The sequence below is a fragment of the Artemia sp. Qi Xiang Cuo genome, chromosome 2, assembly GCF_049724085.1.
Source record: "Artemia sp. Qi Xiang Cuo chromosome 2, ASM4972408v1, whole genome shotgun sequence".
In the NCBI taxonomy this organism is placed as follows: domain Eukaryota; kingdom Metazoa; phylum Arthropoda; class Branchiopoda; order Anostraca; family Artemiidae; genus Artemia; species Artemia sp. Qi Xiang Cuo.
This window is the reverse complement of record NC_142795.1, coordinates 74,950,543-74,970,320: the sequence shown is the minus strand read 5'-3', so window position 1 is coordinate 74,970,320 and position 19,778 is coordinate 74,950,543. Positions and strand designations below refer to the sequence as shown.

General features: G+C 34.3%; 1 protein-coding gene across 1 annotated transcript in view; it reads right to left on the bottom strand.

The window, feature by feature from the left end:
* The window catches only part of LOC148955616 (DNA polymerase kappa-like), a 68,208-nt gene that overhangs the window by 13,254 nt on the left and 35,176 nt on the right, over window positions 1-19,778 (bottom strand). The window contains exon 3 of the mRNA XM_089108273.1: window positions 9,354-9,533. Within this exon, the coding sequence (XP_088964399.1) occupies window positions 9,354-9,533 (180 nt within the window). The remainder of the gene's footprint in view (window positions 1-9,353; window positions 9,534-19,778) is intronic.

Below are 19,778 nucleotides of genomic sequence, written 5' to 3'. Positions count from 1 at the left end.
CCGATGAAAGGTTCTATCAATAGGTAGCATGTTACCTATAGCACTAGCATGAAGATACCCCTCTTCATCAACTATTATTTTTATGTTGGCATTCTCTTTGAGTACTAACATCTCTGGAAATGATACTTTCCCATATCCACCATTTTTATAATTGAATTATTTTGGTATTCCAAAGAAATTTAATTCCAAAGTGTCATGACAACGCACGCATACGTTTCCGATAGTGCTACCACTTGTACTTGTTTCATAGTTCAAATACTTCTCCTTGTCAGCATTCAATGCTACAATAACACTAGCATGTGAACACATTTCTAATAGGGGGTCATCCACATGTTGAATATACACTTTATCTTTGCTATTATTTGGTTCATTAATTGTTTGATGAACGGTAGTGAAGTTTGCTGGCACTTTATTTTTCATCGATTCATATTTATATTCTTTAATGATATTTTCTGCCAATGACCTTTTTATTTTTACGGCAATTTCACTGTCTATTACAACATTATTTTTACAAAGGTAACAGTTTCGGCACGTCAACAAGATATGGTTTATGATATTAGTAGAAGAGTATGCATGTCTTCTTTTGATCTTCCGTTGAATGCTAATACCCGAAAGTTGACGATGGGGTGTAACAATAGGTAGCATGTTACAACAAGCACTGGCAGGAAGATGTCCCTCTTCATCAACTATTATTTTTATTTTGGCATTTTCTTTGAGTGCTATCATCTCTGGATATCTCACTCTTGCATATCCACCATAAAAAGAGTTGATTTTTTTTGATACTCCAAAGAAATTAAATTCCTTACTGTCGTGACAATGCACACATACATTTCCAATAGTGCTACCATTCTTACTTGTTTCATAGTTTAAATACTTCTCCATGTCAGCATTCAATGCTACAATAACATTGACATGTGAACAAACTTTATTAAAATGCTCCATCTTCACTTTTTTAAAAGATATGACTTATGTGTTTATCGTACTACTGCGGAAAAAATACTGATTTAATACATGCAATAGATTAGGTAGTGTCGATATCCGGACATAGAATGCCAGTGGGAAAGCCACATTGTGTCTCTGACCAATCACAGAGTACAATTGTTAGAGCCGTAATCATATTTTGTAATTTTAAGATAAGTACAAAAAAAAAAAAGTTGAATAATTTCGAAGTTTAAAAAAATAGTTTGTTTTTATGAAAAAAAAATATTGAATTAGAACCATCAGTCCTCATTATTATGCGTATCCGAAACTGGACTTAAGTTTCACATTTGAACCAGAGAATGGACCTAAGTTTCACATTTGAACGAGAGAATTGTATTTTGCATAATTTTCTTACAGGAAACTAGAGTTTATGGTCAAAAACCCTTGTTAGCTCAGATTCTACAGAAAATAGTTTATATTTGGATCCATACCTGGACTTAAGTTTCACCTATGAACCAACAAATTGTATTTTCCATAATTTTCTTACGAGAAACTAGAGTTTACGGTCAAAAACCCCTATTAGCTTAGATTTTTTTCGCTAGCAACTCCCCCTCCACTTTAAATTCACTAATACATCCTTCTGCCAATCAACCCATCTCCCCCAAAACACTTTTAAGCCATTTCTCGTTAAAATTGTTTATTTCAACTCATCCACACGGGGTTTTCGCTAGCAACTTTTTTAATGGGCACCAAGTAAAGAAAAATCACACGGAATTAGACAACCGAGTCTTTCAAACCTCGTAAAGCTCTTTTAAAAGATACAAGAACTACTTATTTAACACAAAAATTTCGTTTTTAATGAACACTAAGTAAAGAAAAATCAAACGGAATCAGGGAAAAGAGTGTCTCAAACTCCGTAAAGCTCTTTTAAAAGATATAAGAACTACTTATTTAACACAAAAATTTTGTTTTTAATGGGTACCAAGTAAAAAAAAACCAAACGGAAAAGCCCTTATAATAGCATAGGAAGGAACATAAGCTCCTGGAATAGCATAGGAAGGGGACATAAACTCTTATAATAGCATGGGGGGGGGACATAAGCCCTTAAAATAGCATGGGAATTCCTATACACGCAAGCAAATAACATGGCAATTCCTATACATGCAAGCAAATAACATGGGAATTCCTATACACGCAAGCAAATAACATGGGAATTCCTATACACGCAAGAAAAATAACGTGGGATTTCCTATACGTGCAAGCAAATAACCTGGGATTTCCTATACATTCAAGCAAATAACAGGGGAATTCCTATACAAGCAAGAAAATAACATGGGAATTCCTATGCACGAAAGCAAATAACATGGGAATTCCTATACAAGCAAGCAAAAAAAATTGGAAATTCATATACATGCAAGCAAATAAAATTGGATTTCATATACATGCAAGCAAATAACATGGGAATTCCTATACACGCAAGCAAATAACATGTGAATTCCTATACATGCAAGCAAATAACATGGGAATTCCTATACACGCAAGCAAATAACATGGGAATTCCTATACAAGCAAGCAAATAACAAGGGAATTCCTATACACGCGAGCAAATAACATGGGACACGCAAGCAAATAACATAGGAATTCCTATACATGCAAGCAAATAATATGGGAATTCCTATACATGCAAGCAAATAACAAGGGAATTCATATACATGCAAGCAAATAACATGGGAATTCCTATACACGCAAGCAAATAACATGGGAATTCCTATACAAGCAAGCAAATAACATGGGAATTCCTATACAAGCAAGCAAATAACATGGGAATTCCTATACACGCAAGCAAATAACAAGGGAATTCCTATACATGCAAGCAAATAACAAGGGAATTCCTATACATGCAAGCAAATAACATGGGAATTCCTATACAAGCAATCAAATAACATTGGAAATGCATATAAATTCACGAAAATAACATGGGATTTCCTATACATGCACGAAAATAACATGGGAATTCCTATACACGCAAACAAATAACATGGGATCTCTCAAACCCCTTAAAGCTCTTTTAAAAGATACAAAACTACTTATTTAACACAAAAATTTCGTTTTTAATGAACATCAAGTAAAGAAAAATCACACGGAATTAGGCAACTGAGTCTCTCAATCCAAGTAAAGCTATATTAAAAAATATAAAAACTACTTATATAACACAAAAATTTCGTTTTTAATGACCATCAAGTAAAGAAAAATCACACGGAATTAGGCAACTGATTCTCTCAAACCCCTTAAAGCTCTTTTAAAAGATATAAAAACTACTTATTTTAACACAAAATACAAGCAAGCAAATAGCACGGGAATTCCTATACACGCAAGCAAAGTTTCACCAATGAACCAACGAATTGTATTTTCCATAATTTTCTTACAAAAAACTAGAGTTTACGGTCAAAAACCCCTATTAGCTTAGATTTTTTTCGCTAGCAACTCGCCCTCCACTTTAAATTCACTAATACATCCTTCTGCCAATCAACCCATCTCCCCCAAAACACTTTTAAGCCATTTCTCGTTAAAATTTTTTATTTCAACTCATCCACACGGGGTTTTCGCTAGCAACTTTTTTAATGGGCACCAAGTAAAGAACAATCACACGGAATTAGACAACTGAGTCTCTCAAACCCCTTAAATCTCTTTTAAAAGATACAAGAACTACTTATTTAACACAAAAATTTAGTTTTTAATGAGCACTACGTAAAGAAAAATCAAACGGAATCAAGCAAAAGAGTGTCTCAAACCCCGTAAAGCTCTTTTAAAAGATGTAAGAACTACTTATTTAACAAACAAATGTTTTTTTTAATGGGTACCAAGTAAAGAAAAACCACACGGAAAAGCCGTTATGATAGCATAGGAAGGAACATAAGATCCTGGAATAGCATAGGAAGGGGACATAAACTCTTATAATAGCATGGGGGGGGACATAAGCCCTTAAAATACCATGGGAATTCCTATAAACGCAAGCAAAAAACATGGGAATTCCTATACATTCAAGCAAATAAAACGGGAATTCCGATACACGCAAGTAAATAACATGGGAATTCCTATACACACAAGCAAAATAACGTGGGAATTCCTATACATGCAAGCAAATAACCTGGGATTTCCTATACATGCCAGCAAATAACATGGGATTTCCTATACATGCAAGAAAATAACATGGGAATTCCTATGCACGAAAGCAAATAACAAGGGAATTCCTATACACGCAAGCAAAATAACTTGGGAATACCTATACATGCAAGCAAATAACATGGGAGTTCCTATACATGCAAGCAAATAACATGGGAATTCCTATACACGCAAGCAAATAACATGGGAATTCCTATACATGCAAGCAAATAACATGGGAATACCTAAAAACGCAAGCAAAAAACATGTGAATTCCTATACAAGCAAGCAAAAAACATGGGAATTCCTATACACGCAAGCAAATAACTTGGGACACGCAAGCAAATAACATAGGAATTCCTATACATGCAAGCAAATAACATGGGAATTCCTATACATGCAAGCAAATAACAAGGGGATTCCTATACATGCAAGCAAATAACAAGGGAATTCCTATAAAAGCAAGCAAATAACATTGGAATTCCAAAACAAGCAAGCAAATAACATGTGAATTCATATACAAGCAAGCAAATAACATGGGAATTCCTATACATGCAAGCAAATAACATGGGAATTCCTATACAAGCAAGCAAATAACATGGGAATTCCTATACACGCAAGCAAATAACATGGGAATTCCTATACACGCAAGAAAAATAACGTGGCAATGCCTATACATGCAAGCAAATAACATGGGAATTCCTATACACGCAAACAAATAACATGGGATCTCTCAAACCATTTAAATCTCTTTTAAAAGAAACAAAACCTAATTATTTAACACAAAAATTTCCTTTTTAATTACCATCAAGTAAACGAAAATCACACGGAATTAGACAACTGAGTCTCTCAAACCTCTTAAAGCTCTTTTAAAAGATATAAAAACTACTTATTAAAAAAAAAAATAACGTATTTAATGAAAATCAAGTAAAGAAAAATAACACGGAATTAGGCAACTGAGTCTCTCAAACCCCTTAAAGCTCTTTTAAAAGATATAAAAACTACATATTTTAACACAAAATACAAGCAAGCAAATAACCCGGGAAGTCCTATACACGCAAGCAAATAACTGAGTTATTTTTACGTCACAATGTTTCAACTTAAAATCATTCTAATTATAGCATCCCATTTCTCATACTTTAATTACCTGTTACGCTTTCTTAACCATCGGAAGTTTAACCAACGTAAATTAAGTTATAGACAATACTGGTTTAATCTCTTGGCAAAAAATGTTTTTTACAAAAAATACTTGTAGTGCTATCTCGAATAAAACTATTCAAAACTGATGGAGAATCTAATATGAAACCTGAATATATACAAAAAATAATTGGCAACTAAAAAGAGACATCGGTTTTGGTTTACCACTAAAAAAAGACACTGAACTTTGAAATTGCGTATCGGTTTTGATTTATCACTAAAAAAAGACATTGAACTAGAAATTGCGTAAATCTCTTTGAAAGGGTGTAATGCCCTGTTTACCTACCAGAAAAACCGGAAGGAACATAAAGTCCCAGAATTCAATAGAAGGACTATACTTACATAAGAAGATTTTCCTTTCTAAAGTACCTTTAAGGGGCTTTTTATAATTTAATTTAAATAGTATAGAGTCGAACCCCAGGTCAGAACTAAGCAAATTTGAAATGCACTCAATTCTTTATTTCAAACAAGTAAGCAAATTACACCATATATTTTGCCTATTCTCTGAAAAATAGGTAGGCGTCTTTTTATTTGAATAAATCAACATAACAAAAAAACATATACCCCCAACAGAGAGCAAAGCTCGTAAAATTGGGTATTAATAATAAAAAAAAAAAAAAAAAAAAAAAAAAAAAAATAAACAAAAAAACATTTCCTCATCATAACAAAAGAGAGAAAGAAAAAAAACCTGGTTAAAGAAAAAAACAAAAAACATAACAAACATAAAGAAAACAAACGCTGGACAAGTGGGGCATGGAAGGCTATCCCAACATGGGTAACAAATATAAACAAAAACAAAAAAAAATAATAATAATAATAAAAAAAATTTCTATTCCACCATCACAGGTCAATACATAATTTTAATATTTTCTTCCTTAGAACTGATATTTGCCGAAATGACTCAATTTGAATTCTATCTTTCAGCCTATATTTATTTGAAATAAATGGTATTTGGTATCTAATTGAAAATCTAGATCTTTCACAATTAACAAAGGGAATTCGATATGTTCCAGAACACCTAAGAGCCGAAGGAGGGGCAGAATCAACAGAGATTTTTCATAAAAATAACTACTAGGATCTTGTATTTTAAAATGCCATATTGATATATTAAGTTCTCTTATATGTTTCAGATCTAATAAATTCAAGAAAAGAAATAATGTTTCAGTTTCCGATGCATCTCTAAGTTTTGATGGACGATGTAAAAAATTTCCAAGTATTCTCACTGCTTTATTTTGAAGGATCTGTAGGGGTTTTATATGCGTCCAAAAAGTATTTAAATAAATAATTGTGCAATAATTTAAATAAGGAGCAATCAAAGAATGATAAATTATTTTTAAAATTGAAAATGGAAAAACATGTTGCAAACGATACATAGACCCAATATTTTGCAAAAGTTTCACCCTTAAATGATCAATATGAGTTTGAAATGACAAAAGGGGATCAATAAAAACCCCTAAATAACGATACGATTGAACTCTACGTATTTTATGCTCACCAACTTGAAGCTCCTGACATGAAATTTTTTTAGTAGCACGTTTTGAATGACCAAAAACCATAAATTCAGTCTTCTTAAAATTCGGTACTAAATAATTAGATACAAACCATCGATTAACTGAACTAACAGTGTTAAAAAACTAACAGTGTTAAGGTAGAACATTCAAAAATTCCCTCTTTTCTTTATTCATTTTGTTTATAAGACTTTCCCTTTTGCTGCAAAATTTTTATTCTGGAACTCTGGGGGGGAATTATCCGGGTGTAATTGTCCACCGAAGAAAAATTTCCAGGGGTGAATTGTCCCCGGGATGGGGGGGGGGGGGGTTAATTGTCCGTGGAAGAATTTCCAGGAGGAAATTAACCAAATCGTTTGCTTGTCAGTCCTTCAAAAATTTATAACTCTGGCCCTGTGTCAGTGAATTTATAAAACACTAACGTTTAACATGATGAAACTGCATAGCCTATATGTTAAAACGGCTACTTTCTATGGAGAGTGCAGGCCTCAAGAACTTGATCTTTACGGGAAAGGAGAAAAGGAACCATCATGATATAACTGTTATTGAGCTTGTCCCAATTGCAAATTCCTAAAAATCTGTTGTTGACTTTGTTTCCTGAACGACAGTTCTAGTATCCTAATAAAGAAATCTCTTCTGACAAAAAAAAACAGACAACCCTAGTTTTTTTTTCACCACGATTCAAACAATATAAAATTTCATAGGGGTAACATTTGAAATTTTTAATCTACCCACATCCCCCAACATCCACCAAGAGAGTAAAATGTGTGTTTCCTGACTGCTAGACACCTTGATCACTTAAAACTTCGTGAGGGTTTTTTTTATTTAAAAATAGTTAAGCCTATTTTATTCAAACAGTTTTTAAACTTATATTTATTAATAATAAACTTTTATAATAGTTATTTAAACTTATTTTATTTAAAAAAACAGTTTTCCAGGTAAATCTTCCTTCGGTTTAGGTTCTATGCTAATCCATCTAAATTTGTAAATATTCATGAATTTCTATTTGAAATTGAAAGTGTACGCCCAACAAGTCAAGTTTACATTTTTCTTTAGACCATTTAAGAATAAAAAGAGGGTTTATTTAGCCTATTTCACAGTCAAAATATCGACTTGTCACACTTTACATTGTAAACCATGTATATAAACATTAATAGGTTAATATAAAAACTAATAAGCCCGGCATTCGTCACAAATACAAATGCAGTTTCGATTAGTTGCTCTCGATTTCTTAGTTCTATTAATCCGTTCTTATAGATAAGATACGATTTATTACAAAAAAGCCTGCGGGCCATAGTAGCACAAAATACTGCCTACAGACAAAGCTAAAAAAAAAAACTCAACAGTGTCAACGTATTAACCGACAAACAACAACCATAATAAAATAAATCTCCTAAAAACTTTAACAAACTATCCCCTCAAACATAATTCTCTGTCTTTAATCCCTAAACGAAGAAACTTACACAACTGTTTAATAGCACACGCATTCCTCTCAGAAATTTAGTCAATTAACCAACATTCTCTTCCAACCCCTAATCCAGAACATTCATTCCCCAGTTCAGACAGCTCTCCACACTCAGATAGAAAATGAGAGATTCTCATTCACACATCCATATATAGGGCAAAAGTAGGGGCTGGCCACCAACCAAAAATTTCCCAAGAATTTTCTTCTCTCACTTAAATCCACACCATCCCCCCATACCAACAGCAAATTCTTCAAGTCCTCTCTATTCAGCCCAAATTTGAAATAACCCCCCCCCCCCTCCCCCAATGCTCTTTATATCGGGAGTAAAACCTCAAAGACATAGATTGGTCCTATTGGGCATGGCACTTTTGGGTTTCTTGGTGTGGCTCATCTCTGACAGGCCACAAAGGTCCAGCATTTTCTTGACCTGATTTTGCCACGAATCAAATCTACCGTCCTTCAAACTTTCCAAATAAGCTGATTTAAGAAGCCGAACTCTAGGTAGCCTAATTATTTTCTCCCAAAATTTCACCAATCTAACGCTCCTTAAAGTGAAAAGCCCTAAATTTCCTTTCAGTACCACAGAAACTAAATGAATCCTTCAAGCCTAAAATTCTCTTAAAATATCTTAGCTCAACTACTTCTAACTTAGCTGCTTTAGCAAAACCCTAAAACTCAGACCCATAATGTAGACTAGAAGCTACCTTTGTCTCGAACACACTTTTCTGAATCCTCATATCGGCTAGATAATTAAATTACTTCTCGATAGCATATTTATTAATCTATTACCCCTTAAATTACAATCTTCTACATGCCTAGACATGCCCTTTAGTGCACTAAACTTAACACTCAAATAAACAAATTCTTCTTTAACCTCTAATACTGTTCCTCCAATATTAAACTCAACCTCAGAATCAACCTCTCCTTTGCTCTTAAATACAAATACTACTGACTTATTAGCATTTAACATTAAATACTTATTTTCTACATAATCTTTTATTACCTCTAATAGCTTCTGAAGATTATCTCTACTATCCACCACTTGAGCTATGCCATCCACAAATACCAATATACCACCCTTTTAAATAATGCCATCTTACCAGCACTACAAGTAAGTTCAGTTGCCTCAAAAACTTTCTTTCTTAGTTCATTTACAACCTCTTCCACGTCTGGCTTTTCACCGTTAGCTTCTTCCAAATTATCAAGATAGTTTGTCAGGTCCAAATAACCTTCATCTAAGGACATCATACAATAGCTCTCGTCATACTGAGAAAATATACCTGGAAATGAAAATATACCTGGAAATGTGATATTCAAGTTTTCTTCAAACCATGTTTATAAAAAAAAGCTTATTAGGTCAGACGTAAAATGAAAAATTGACCTTAGCCTTGCACAGCAACGCAAGCTCCTCCTCCATCCCAAAATACAAGAAAAATTGAGCAACTCTGGAATTCTGTCCCAATCTTTTCAGCTTTGTTTGACAGGAATATATGACAGAGGGTAGACAGATTTAGGAAAAATAAAACATCTATACTTGTTCATGACTTTATTATGTACGAACAGGGGACCATAATTTTTTTTTTTTTTTGATTAGATTAATCATACACAAAGAAATTTCTATTTTTTTTTGTTTTCTTTATTTTATTTTCAAATGTGAGAGGAAAAAAAGATCAAAATAGCTTAAATTTGTCTTGGATACATCGATATAACACATAAATAATGGATACGGAACATCGAGTGATCTTAATGAAAATCACACCATTTTAAGTATATCACAAAACTTTGCTGCAGAGGTTTCAAGTTCCTATGTGCAAAAATGTGGATTTATGCATTTTTTGCCAGAAAAAAAGATCACGGATGTGCGTTTTTTTATTTGTTTCTCCCAAGGGTGATCGTATCGAACCAGTGATCCTAGAAGATCGAGAGAGGGCTCATTTTATCGGAAATCAAAAGCTCGAGTCCTCTTTTTAAGTAAAAAACATCGGAGGGCAGTTAGCCTCCCTCCCACGCTCCTTTTTCCCTAAAAGTCGTCCGACCAAAATTTTGGGATACCCATTTTGTTCAGCATAGTCGAAAGATCCAATAACTGTCTTTCAGGATGATTTGACCATCCACAACCCCGGGGGTAATGGCTGCATACTATGAGCTTTGCCCAATGTTTACATATAGCATTGGTTATTGGGAAGTATACATACATTTTTCGAAGGGGGATTTTCTGAGGGAGAGGAGTATTTTCTACGGGGAGAATTTTCCTTATGGAGTAAAGTTTCCGGTGATGAGCTTTCCAGAGCAGTGGCAGATCCAGGGGGGTCGAAGGGGGCGCATGCCCCCCTAACGTAGTCTAAAGTAGCATAATTTACTTAATAAACGCAAGATTGCGTTAATTAAACTTGTTCCTAACGCAAGTTTATCGGATCAACCTATTTCCCCCCTAAAAAAGATACTGGATCCACCCCTGTTCCAGAGAGAATTTTACACGGGAGGGAATTTGCCAGAATTCATATACGAAACCTACTCATTTTCTGCGGGAGAAATTCTCCATGGGGAATTATCTCCAGTAATTATTCTCCGTGGGGAAATTTTCCAAAGGAGAAACTTTCCATTGGAGGGGGGGGGGCTGGTAAAAAATTTCACATAAGGGTGATTTCCGGTATGAATTGAAAAACGATCAAAAATTAAATTAAATAAAGTGCTTTTTCGAATGAAAGTTTGCTAAGGAAAATTTTTCAGGTGGAATCGTGAGCAGGAATCTTCCAGGGGGAATTTACAGCGAGGATGAAATTATACGGGAATAATAACCCTGGGGAACATTTTACGAGGGAGAACTTTCAATGGATTATCTTTTTTTTGGGGGGGGGGGGAATTTCCAAGGAGGGGAAAGCGGGTTTCCAGGCATTATTTAAAAGGGGACCAGAAATTAAATTGAAAAATAAGTTTTTCAACTGAAAGTAAGGCGCAGCATTAAAACTTGAAACGACCAAAGTTACTCCGTATATGAGGGGACTGCCTCCTCCTCAATACACACTCTTTACGCTAAAGTTAGACTTTTGTCTGAATTCTTAAGGAACGTCTTCTGAAAAACTAGGATCGTATAATTAGAGAATATGACCTTTTTAAAAGTGCTTTAAAACTTTAGCGTGAAAAGAGGAGTATTGGGGAGGAGGCAACCCCCTCATATAAGGAATTATATTTGTTCGTTTTAAGTTTTAATGGTGCTCCTTACTTACAGTTGGAAAAACTTGTTTCTTTTAATTTATTTCAGATGAAGGAGACCTTTCTTGAACGTTGAGTAATAAACATCTGTATTTAAAATCATTTAACTTTGAAAATTTAGATAACGAATTTTGATCAGATGTCTTTGGGGAGATTCCAGCTAAAACAGGCAAGGGAGGAGGACTAGTTGCACTCGCACCTTTTTTCAACATCCCCCTCAGTATGCCCTGGAAGTTCAAACTTAATACCCTCAGCTGGTCTCGACATACTGCAGATACCTCTTCATTTAAAAGTGGTACACGTAGTATCTTTTGATTTAGTTGAAGATGTCCCTAAACCCTTCCCAAAAGATATGACAGCTGATACCATCATCCGTCCTTTAGATATTGCTGGTATTTCCTTTTCACAACCAATAAAGGAAAAGCTGTTTGGCGTTTGATTGTGTTTGGCGTTCTTCTCGACATTTTTTAAAGTTTGACCTTAAAATTCCAAACTTTTTTGGACGTCCAGGATCAAAGTGCCTTCTTTTCTTGAAAAAAAAAATATATATATGTTAAGCGTTGCCTCTGATACAGTTCTGTTCTATGTACTACGCTGTTTTTTTCGCTGTTTTTTTTTTTGGGTAGTTAAGAATTAACATGACAAGTAGAACAAGCAGAAATTAGAAACTAAAAAGCAGAGCAGAAATTAACAGGAGTAGGGCTGACCGCCCCTACACCTTCTCAAGACCAGGACATAATTTGCATTTTACTGAAAAAAAAAAAAACAGAGATGAATGTGAAAGAGAGACATATGTGAAAGAGAGGAACATATGAGCATTAATCAAGTAGCGTTATGGCGACAACTGAAGAACCAAACGGCAGAAAACCCGAGAAAAGTAGTAGAGTCGACCGACTAAATATCAACTTCCAGAAAACAGCATTACACCAAAAATAGAGATAGCATCCTAAAACATAAAAGAATTGTATTTGAGTTAGAAAGAAAGGAAGAGGGCTCAAGAACGCATAAATACTAGTGATCCAGAATTTGAGAAAATGAAACCTGACAGAGAAAAACAAAGGTATTCAAGATACCAGGGGTATAGTGAAGCAAACATTGAGAGAGCCAAAAAAAATATTAAGGAGACTTATCATAATGATGATGGTTACCGAAACAAATATAGGAAAAAAGTCGCTAGCAGAATAATAAATAGGTACTGGAGTAATGAAATCTATAAAAAAAAAACAAGATTATGAAAGCTATAAGACATTTGCGAGGCTGTATCACCCATAGTGATAAAGTTAAAAAGTATATCCAAAAGTTAAAAAAGAATGCAAAAATGCAAGCTGATCTTGATATATTGAGAAATATTTTACGAATGTATTACAGGGATAACACAAAATATTCAAAATTACAGATGAAATCTGCGTTTGCATGAGCTGATACTGTTAAAAATATGGCTAAAAACTCTGGCAAAACTTCACAGTAGAATCCAAAGTGCAAACACAAATTTTAACATACAAAAACTTAAAATCAAAATGGCTGAAAATGAACACCCTTGACCATCAACTGTAAAAAAAAACAATCCGAGCAGCTAATTCATGTTAATAAATAATAACATGTAAAATATACAGTGTAGCCTACTTTAAGTTTCCAAAATATAAATACAAAATAAAAACTATAATAATCAAGTTGACAGGAAAAAATTAACGAAAATAAACTAAATATTTACTATATTAACTAAAAAAAAACTTTTTCCACAAAATAAGTTTCTCACAGAAAACTAAAGAACTCCATTAAACCAAAATGAACAAAAAAAATAAAAAAAAATCAAATGAGCTACCAAGCGTAAAACTACCGCAAATCACCATCAACAAATAAATGAAATCCAAAACGAACAATAATTACAATAGCCAACCGAATTTGTTATTGTAATCATCGGCAGCGTAATAGCGCTGCCAAAGTAAAGAACGATGTTGGCACAATGTATTATTTATTTTTTGTTTTCTTCCATACCAGGGCACTTCGTATCGAAAGACTTATCATAAAAACTACGAAAATGGTTTATTAAACTGGATATTTGAGTGGCTAGTGCCCTTTTTTATTGTCTAAAGTAAGTGGTCGGCAACTTGGACCACTTCTCACTCCGACCTATCTCCCTGACACATCCAATCAAAATTTTGAGATATGCATTTTGTTCAGCGTAGTTGATTTCCAGATAGCAATTACGTTTTTGAGGAGGACACTCCCCCATAGCCCTCAGGGCAAGGGTTTAAAGTTATGCCCTGGGGGCATATAAGAACGATGTTGGCACAATGTATTATTTATTAATTTTTTCCTTTAGACCAAGGCACTTCGTATCGAAGAAGTTGTGATAGGAACTTCGAAAAGGGCACATTCAATCGGAAATTGGAGTGGCTTGTGCCCTTTTTAATAGTTGAAAGTAATTCGAACGCAACTAACACCCCTTCCACGCCCACCATTTCCCGAAACACATCCAATCTAAATTTCGAGATAGGCATTTTGTTCAGCGTAGTTGATTTCCAGATAGAAATCATGTTTTTGAGGAGGACACTCCCCCACAGCCCTCAGGGCAAGGGTTGTAAGTTATGCCCTAGGGGCATGTAAGGTTTTTATAGAATGAGTTGTCGTAGAAACTTCAAAAAAGGCCCATTCGATTGGAAATTAAAAGGGCTAGTGACCTTTTTAATAGTCGAAAGTGATTGGAATAGTCGAAAGTCATTGGAGGACAACTAACCCCCCTCTCACGCCCACCTTTTCCCAAAACACATTCGATCAAAGTTTTGAGATAACCATTTTGTTCAACGTAGTTGAACAAAGTTCTGGAAATTCGGTCTTTGAGGATATAACCCTCCCCCACAGACCTCAGGGCAAGGGTTGTAAGTTATGCCCTGGGTGCGTATAAGGTTTTTATAGAAAGCGTTGTCGCAGAAACTTCCAAAAGGGCTCATTCGATTGAAAATTGAAATGGCTAGTGCCCTTTTTAATAGCCAAAAGTGATTGGAAGGCAACTCGCCCACCCTTTCCCCAAACACATCCAATCAACATTTTGAGATAGCTATTTTGTTCCACGCAGTTGAAAGTTCTGGAAATTATACCTTTGAGCAGGACACTCCCTCACAGTGTTCAGGGCAAGGGTTATAAATTATGCCGTGGGTGCATATAAGGTTTTTATTGAAATGTCTGTCATAGAAACTTGAAAAAGGGTTCATTCGATTGGACATTCAAAGAGCTAGTGCCCTTTTTAATAGTCGAAAGTGATTTGAGGGCAACTAACCCCCCTCTCACGCCCACCTTTTCCCCAAACACATCCAATAAAATTTTTTTAGATAGCCATTTTATTCAATGTAGTTGAAAGTTTTGGAAATTAGGTCTTTTAGGATGACAACCCCTCCCCCCTACAGCCCGCAGGGCCAGGGATGTAAGGTATGCCCTGGGGCCATATAAGGATTTGTAGAAAGCGATGTTGTAGAAACTTCAAAAAGGGCTAGTGCCCCTTGCAATAGTCAAAAGTGATTGGAGGGCAAGTAACCCCCTCTCACGCCCACCTTTTCTCAAAACCTGACTAGTAGACATTGTAAGATATCCATATTGTTAAACTTATACTAACATTTTAGGAAATAAGTAGTTGAGGATGACAGCCCCCTCAGTGCAAGGGGTTTAAGTTATGCCCTGGGGACATATAAGGTTTATTTAGAAAGTTGTAGTAGAAATTTCAAAAAGGGCTCATTTGATTGGAAATTGAACATTTTTTTCAACGCAGTAGAAAGTTCTGGAAATCAGGTATTTGACGATGACAACCCCCCCCCCCCCCAGCCCTCAGGGTTGTAAGTTATGCCCTGGGGGCATATAAGGTTTTTTATTGAAAGCGTTTTCGTAGAAACTTCAAAAGGGCTCATTTGACTTGAAATTGAAAGGGCTATAGCCTTTTTTAATAGTTGAAAGTGATTGCAGAGCAACTAACGCCCCTCTCACGCCCACTATATCCCCAAACACATCCAATGAAAGTTTTGAGATAGCCATTTTATTCAATGTAGTTGAAAGTTTTGGAAATTAGGTCTTTTAGGATGACAACCCCTCCCCCCTACAGCCCACAGGGCCAGGGATGTAAGGTATGCTCTGGGGCCATACATAGGTTTTGTAGAAAGCGATGTTGTAGAAACTTAAAAAAGGGCTAGTGCCCTTTTTCACAAAAAGTTCTGGAAATCAGGTCTTTGAGGATGACACCCCCCCCCAGCCCTCAGGGCACGAGTTGTAAGTTATGTCCTGGGGGCATATAAGGTTTTTTATTGAAAGCGTTTTCGTAGAAACTTCAAAAGGGCTCATTTGACTGGAAATTGAAAGGGCTATAGCCTTTTTTAATAGTTGAAAGTGATTGGAGAGCAACTAACGCCCCTCTCACGCCCACCATATCCCCAAACAAATCCAATGAAAATTGTTAGTTAGCCCTTTTGTTCAATGTAGTTGAAAGTTCTGAAAATTTGGTCTTTGAGGATGACAACCCCCCTCATAGCCCTTAGGGTAAAGGTTATAATTTATGCCCTGGGGGTAAAAATTACATGACAATGCACAATGAATAAGCATTGTCAGTTTAATACAAATATACTGATATTTAGCAATCAAAATGTTAATATTATTTGATTTATTAAAGTTATAAAAGTAAAAACATTTATATTTTTTTCAGTAAAGTGCAAGTTATGTTCTAACCTTGGGAAGGCATGGGGGTTTTGAGCCCAGCTCATGTTAATTTCTGCTCGTTTTGAGTTTGACTAGGTTATTTATTGTAATTTCTGTTCGTTTTGGGTTTCATTTTGCTTATTTTTGCTCATTTTTGGTTTAATGGAGTTCTTTACTTTTCTTTGAAAAACTTTTTTTGTGGAAAAAAGTTTTTTTTAATTAATTACAACTACAATAACGGCCCCCATGCCTTCTCAGGGCCAAAACATGATTTGCACTTTCCTGGAAAAAATACATGTTAAATGTTTACACTTTTCTTAACTTTAATAAATCAAACTTATTAGCACTTTAAAAGATAAATATCAGCATATGTATATTAAATTGACAATGCACATTCATTTTTTTTCCAGTAAAGTGCAAATTAAGTTCTGGTCTTAGAAGGCATGGGGGGTTGTCAGCCCTACTCTTGTTAATTTCTGCATGTTTTGACTTGGTTATTTATTGTAATTTCTGTTCGTTTTGGTTTTCATTTGTTTATTGATGGTGATGTCTGGTAGTTCTACGCTTGGTAGAGTATTTGATTTTATATCTGCTCATTTTTGGTTAAATAGAGTTCTTTATTTTTCTTTGAAAAACTTAATTTACAGACTAAGTTTTTTTTAAATTAATTTCTGTTCGTTTTTTTTAAATAGTCTTTTTCATGGAAAAAGAAAATAATGTTATATATTTTATCGTATTTTTTCTGTAAGAATCCATAGGTTAGCTTGCTATTTGTATATTGAAGAAACGTTTTCAACAATTTATAACAAAATACACACATTGGTAAATCTTGACACAAATAGCAGGCTACTTTTTAATTTAGTTTTATACCTCCTCTAGTTGATCTGAAAAATAAAACTTAATACCATTCCCAAAAAATTCTATCTATGCTCTTTGACAACATGGATACACTTACACTCTTTTTATTTAGTTAAATTTTAGGAGCACAAGTAGTAATAGTAATCGAAATTTTGATTGAAAGTTTGGAAAATGATGGGCTAAAGAGGAGGGCTGCTTGCCCTGAAATCACTTTTGATTCTTAAAAAGGCACTAGAACTTTTAATTTCTAATAGAATTAGCGAATTTGAAAGTTTCAATGATAATTATTAGCTATGATAGAGCAGTGCTGCCTATGATTTTGCTTAAATGCCTTTTTGAAAACCTTCATGCATGTATTCTTTTCGTTCAATTGAAACTCTCCCTAAACGTTCCCTAAAAGTTTCACCTTAATGCCCTTAGTGTCATTAGTTACAGTAGCCATAGAAGTAGTGTTAAACGTATTATATATATATATATATATATATATATATATATATATATATATATATATATATATATATATATATATATATATATATATATATATATATATATATATATATATATATATATATATATATATATATATATATATATATATATATATATATAGTGTCTTCTGGCTAAAATCCGCCGCAACTTACCCTGAATGTCTAATTTGATAAATTAAGCCGTTCTTGAGATATTGCTTGATCACCCTTTTGACAATATACATGATCATAGTTCGTTTTGATTCAGTTCAACCTCCGCCTAACCCTTAACCTTGTGTAGTAGCAATAGTTGTAGTAGCAGTGGTAGCATTAGTATCAGTATGGACATAGCACCTTTGGTTTTCTTCAACATTCCCTTCAAAGCATGATGAAAGTTTCGACTTAATACCATCAACCGTTCTTGAAGCCTTGTTGATACTTCCTCTTGACAGCCTTTGTGGACATAGCTTATTTCGATTTAGTTCAATACAGTTTCAATACTACCCAATATTTTCGCCTTAATACCCTTAGCTATAGTCGCAGTAGTAGTAGTAGCACCGGCAGTAATAGTAGTATTAGCAATAGTAGTAGGAGTAAAATTAATCGTAATAGCCTTATCTTTAGCAGCAGTAGTAGGAGCTTAAAATTTTGATTGGATATATTCGGGAAAATGATGGGTGTGGTGGGGGATTGGTTGGTTATTAGGGCGATTTAAACCAAAGCTGATACATTTCCATTCCAAATATCAAAATATCTTCATTCGAAACGTTTTAAAAGTTGATAATAAATTGTGCTATTATTTCATTCGACAGTGTTACTCACGTTTGAGATGTTGCGATATTCATTCATTTGCTTTATATGCATCTTCAATGGTCGCTGTTAAATTAAATGATTTTCGTTTGTTTTTGCTGATGACTGTGTTATATACAGAAGTAGTAGAAGTTGTCATTGAGAAAAGTAATCAGTTTAACTAAGGAAACCCGTATAATTATTGTTATCGTATTTTTTTCCTTTTATTGATGTATTATATCTCTGATATGCTAAAAAATGTTACTGTGTTTATTCTCAAACCATATAATGTAACCTAAAAAATGGGTTAATAAAATTGAATGTATGCGGTAAATATCCTGAAAACTGTCACTGTTGAAATGTTGACAATAAATGTTCTCTAACAAGGAAATGTAGCCGAAGAAAGTATAGCAAATTACCTACGAGAGCAGAAAGTATTATATGAATGCAATTAATGGTATATGGTTAAGTGTAGTCTCAAGAATTCCTCCATAATAGAAGCTCTATGCTTGACCATTTCTAAACTATCTCTTTTGCTGTTTCCCATTTGAGTTGGCCGGAGAGTTTCGACGACTACTTTTATACCATTAAACTTTATCAACGATACTTTTCTACATAGCCATTCACCAAGATTGATCTCAAGATCATCGAGACACACATCATTACTAAGTTCATTCTTAAATAGCTTACTTGACACATTACGTTTTCACGACTTACCAACTTAAACTACTAAGTTGACCTTTTCTATTTAGCGTTTTATATTGGTACTGCAACTGACGTCACCGTAGAGTTTTACTACGACGTCATTTATGGTTGTTACCAACAATTAAGACGTTATTCAACATATTGTATATGAAGATATAGTTTTTTGTCAATAACTGATAAATATCATGCTTTGTTAATTACAAAATTACGCAGATATAGCAAAGTTCTTTGAAATAATCTCTTAAACAGCTCTCTATGATGTTCCAGTTGGCCCCGCTAGCAGCGGAGGAAAAAAAAGGAGGAATAGAGGGCACATCAATACTACAAATAAACAAAGATTTTCCTTGTTATCAGGGGAAGGCAGGGGACTGCAAATCTTATGCATGGGGTTTTTCAGCCATGGTAATTTTATAGTAAAGAACCAATTCCACCCCAAAGCAATTCTAAATAGCAATTTCAAAAAGTCCTTCTCAAAACGCTTGATGCTGCAATATGAAAAGTAACCAAAATTGGTACATTGGCAATTTATTGGTTTCAAATATTCATGCACGCATATTTTTAGTTTATATCTTGGGCTTAAAGACAGGCGTAAGCACCCTATCGCCCAATCTTTACTATAAGAGTTATAGCAAAAACGCACTTTAGCCCATAGTAACTGACACTCTAAAATAAATCCTCATATGCAGGATGATGCAACACACTTGTCTTTCGACAAGATTTATTTAGAAATTTCTTCCACAAAATAAGTTTTTCAAAGAAAAGGAAACAGCTCCATTATACCAAAATGAGCAGAAATAAACTCAAATAATCTTC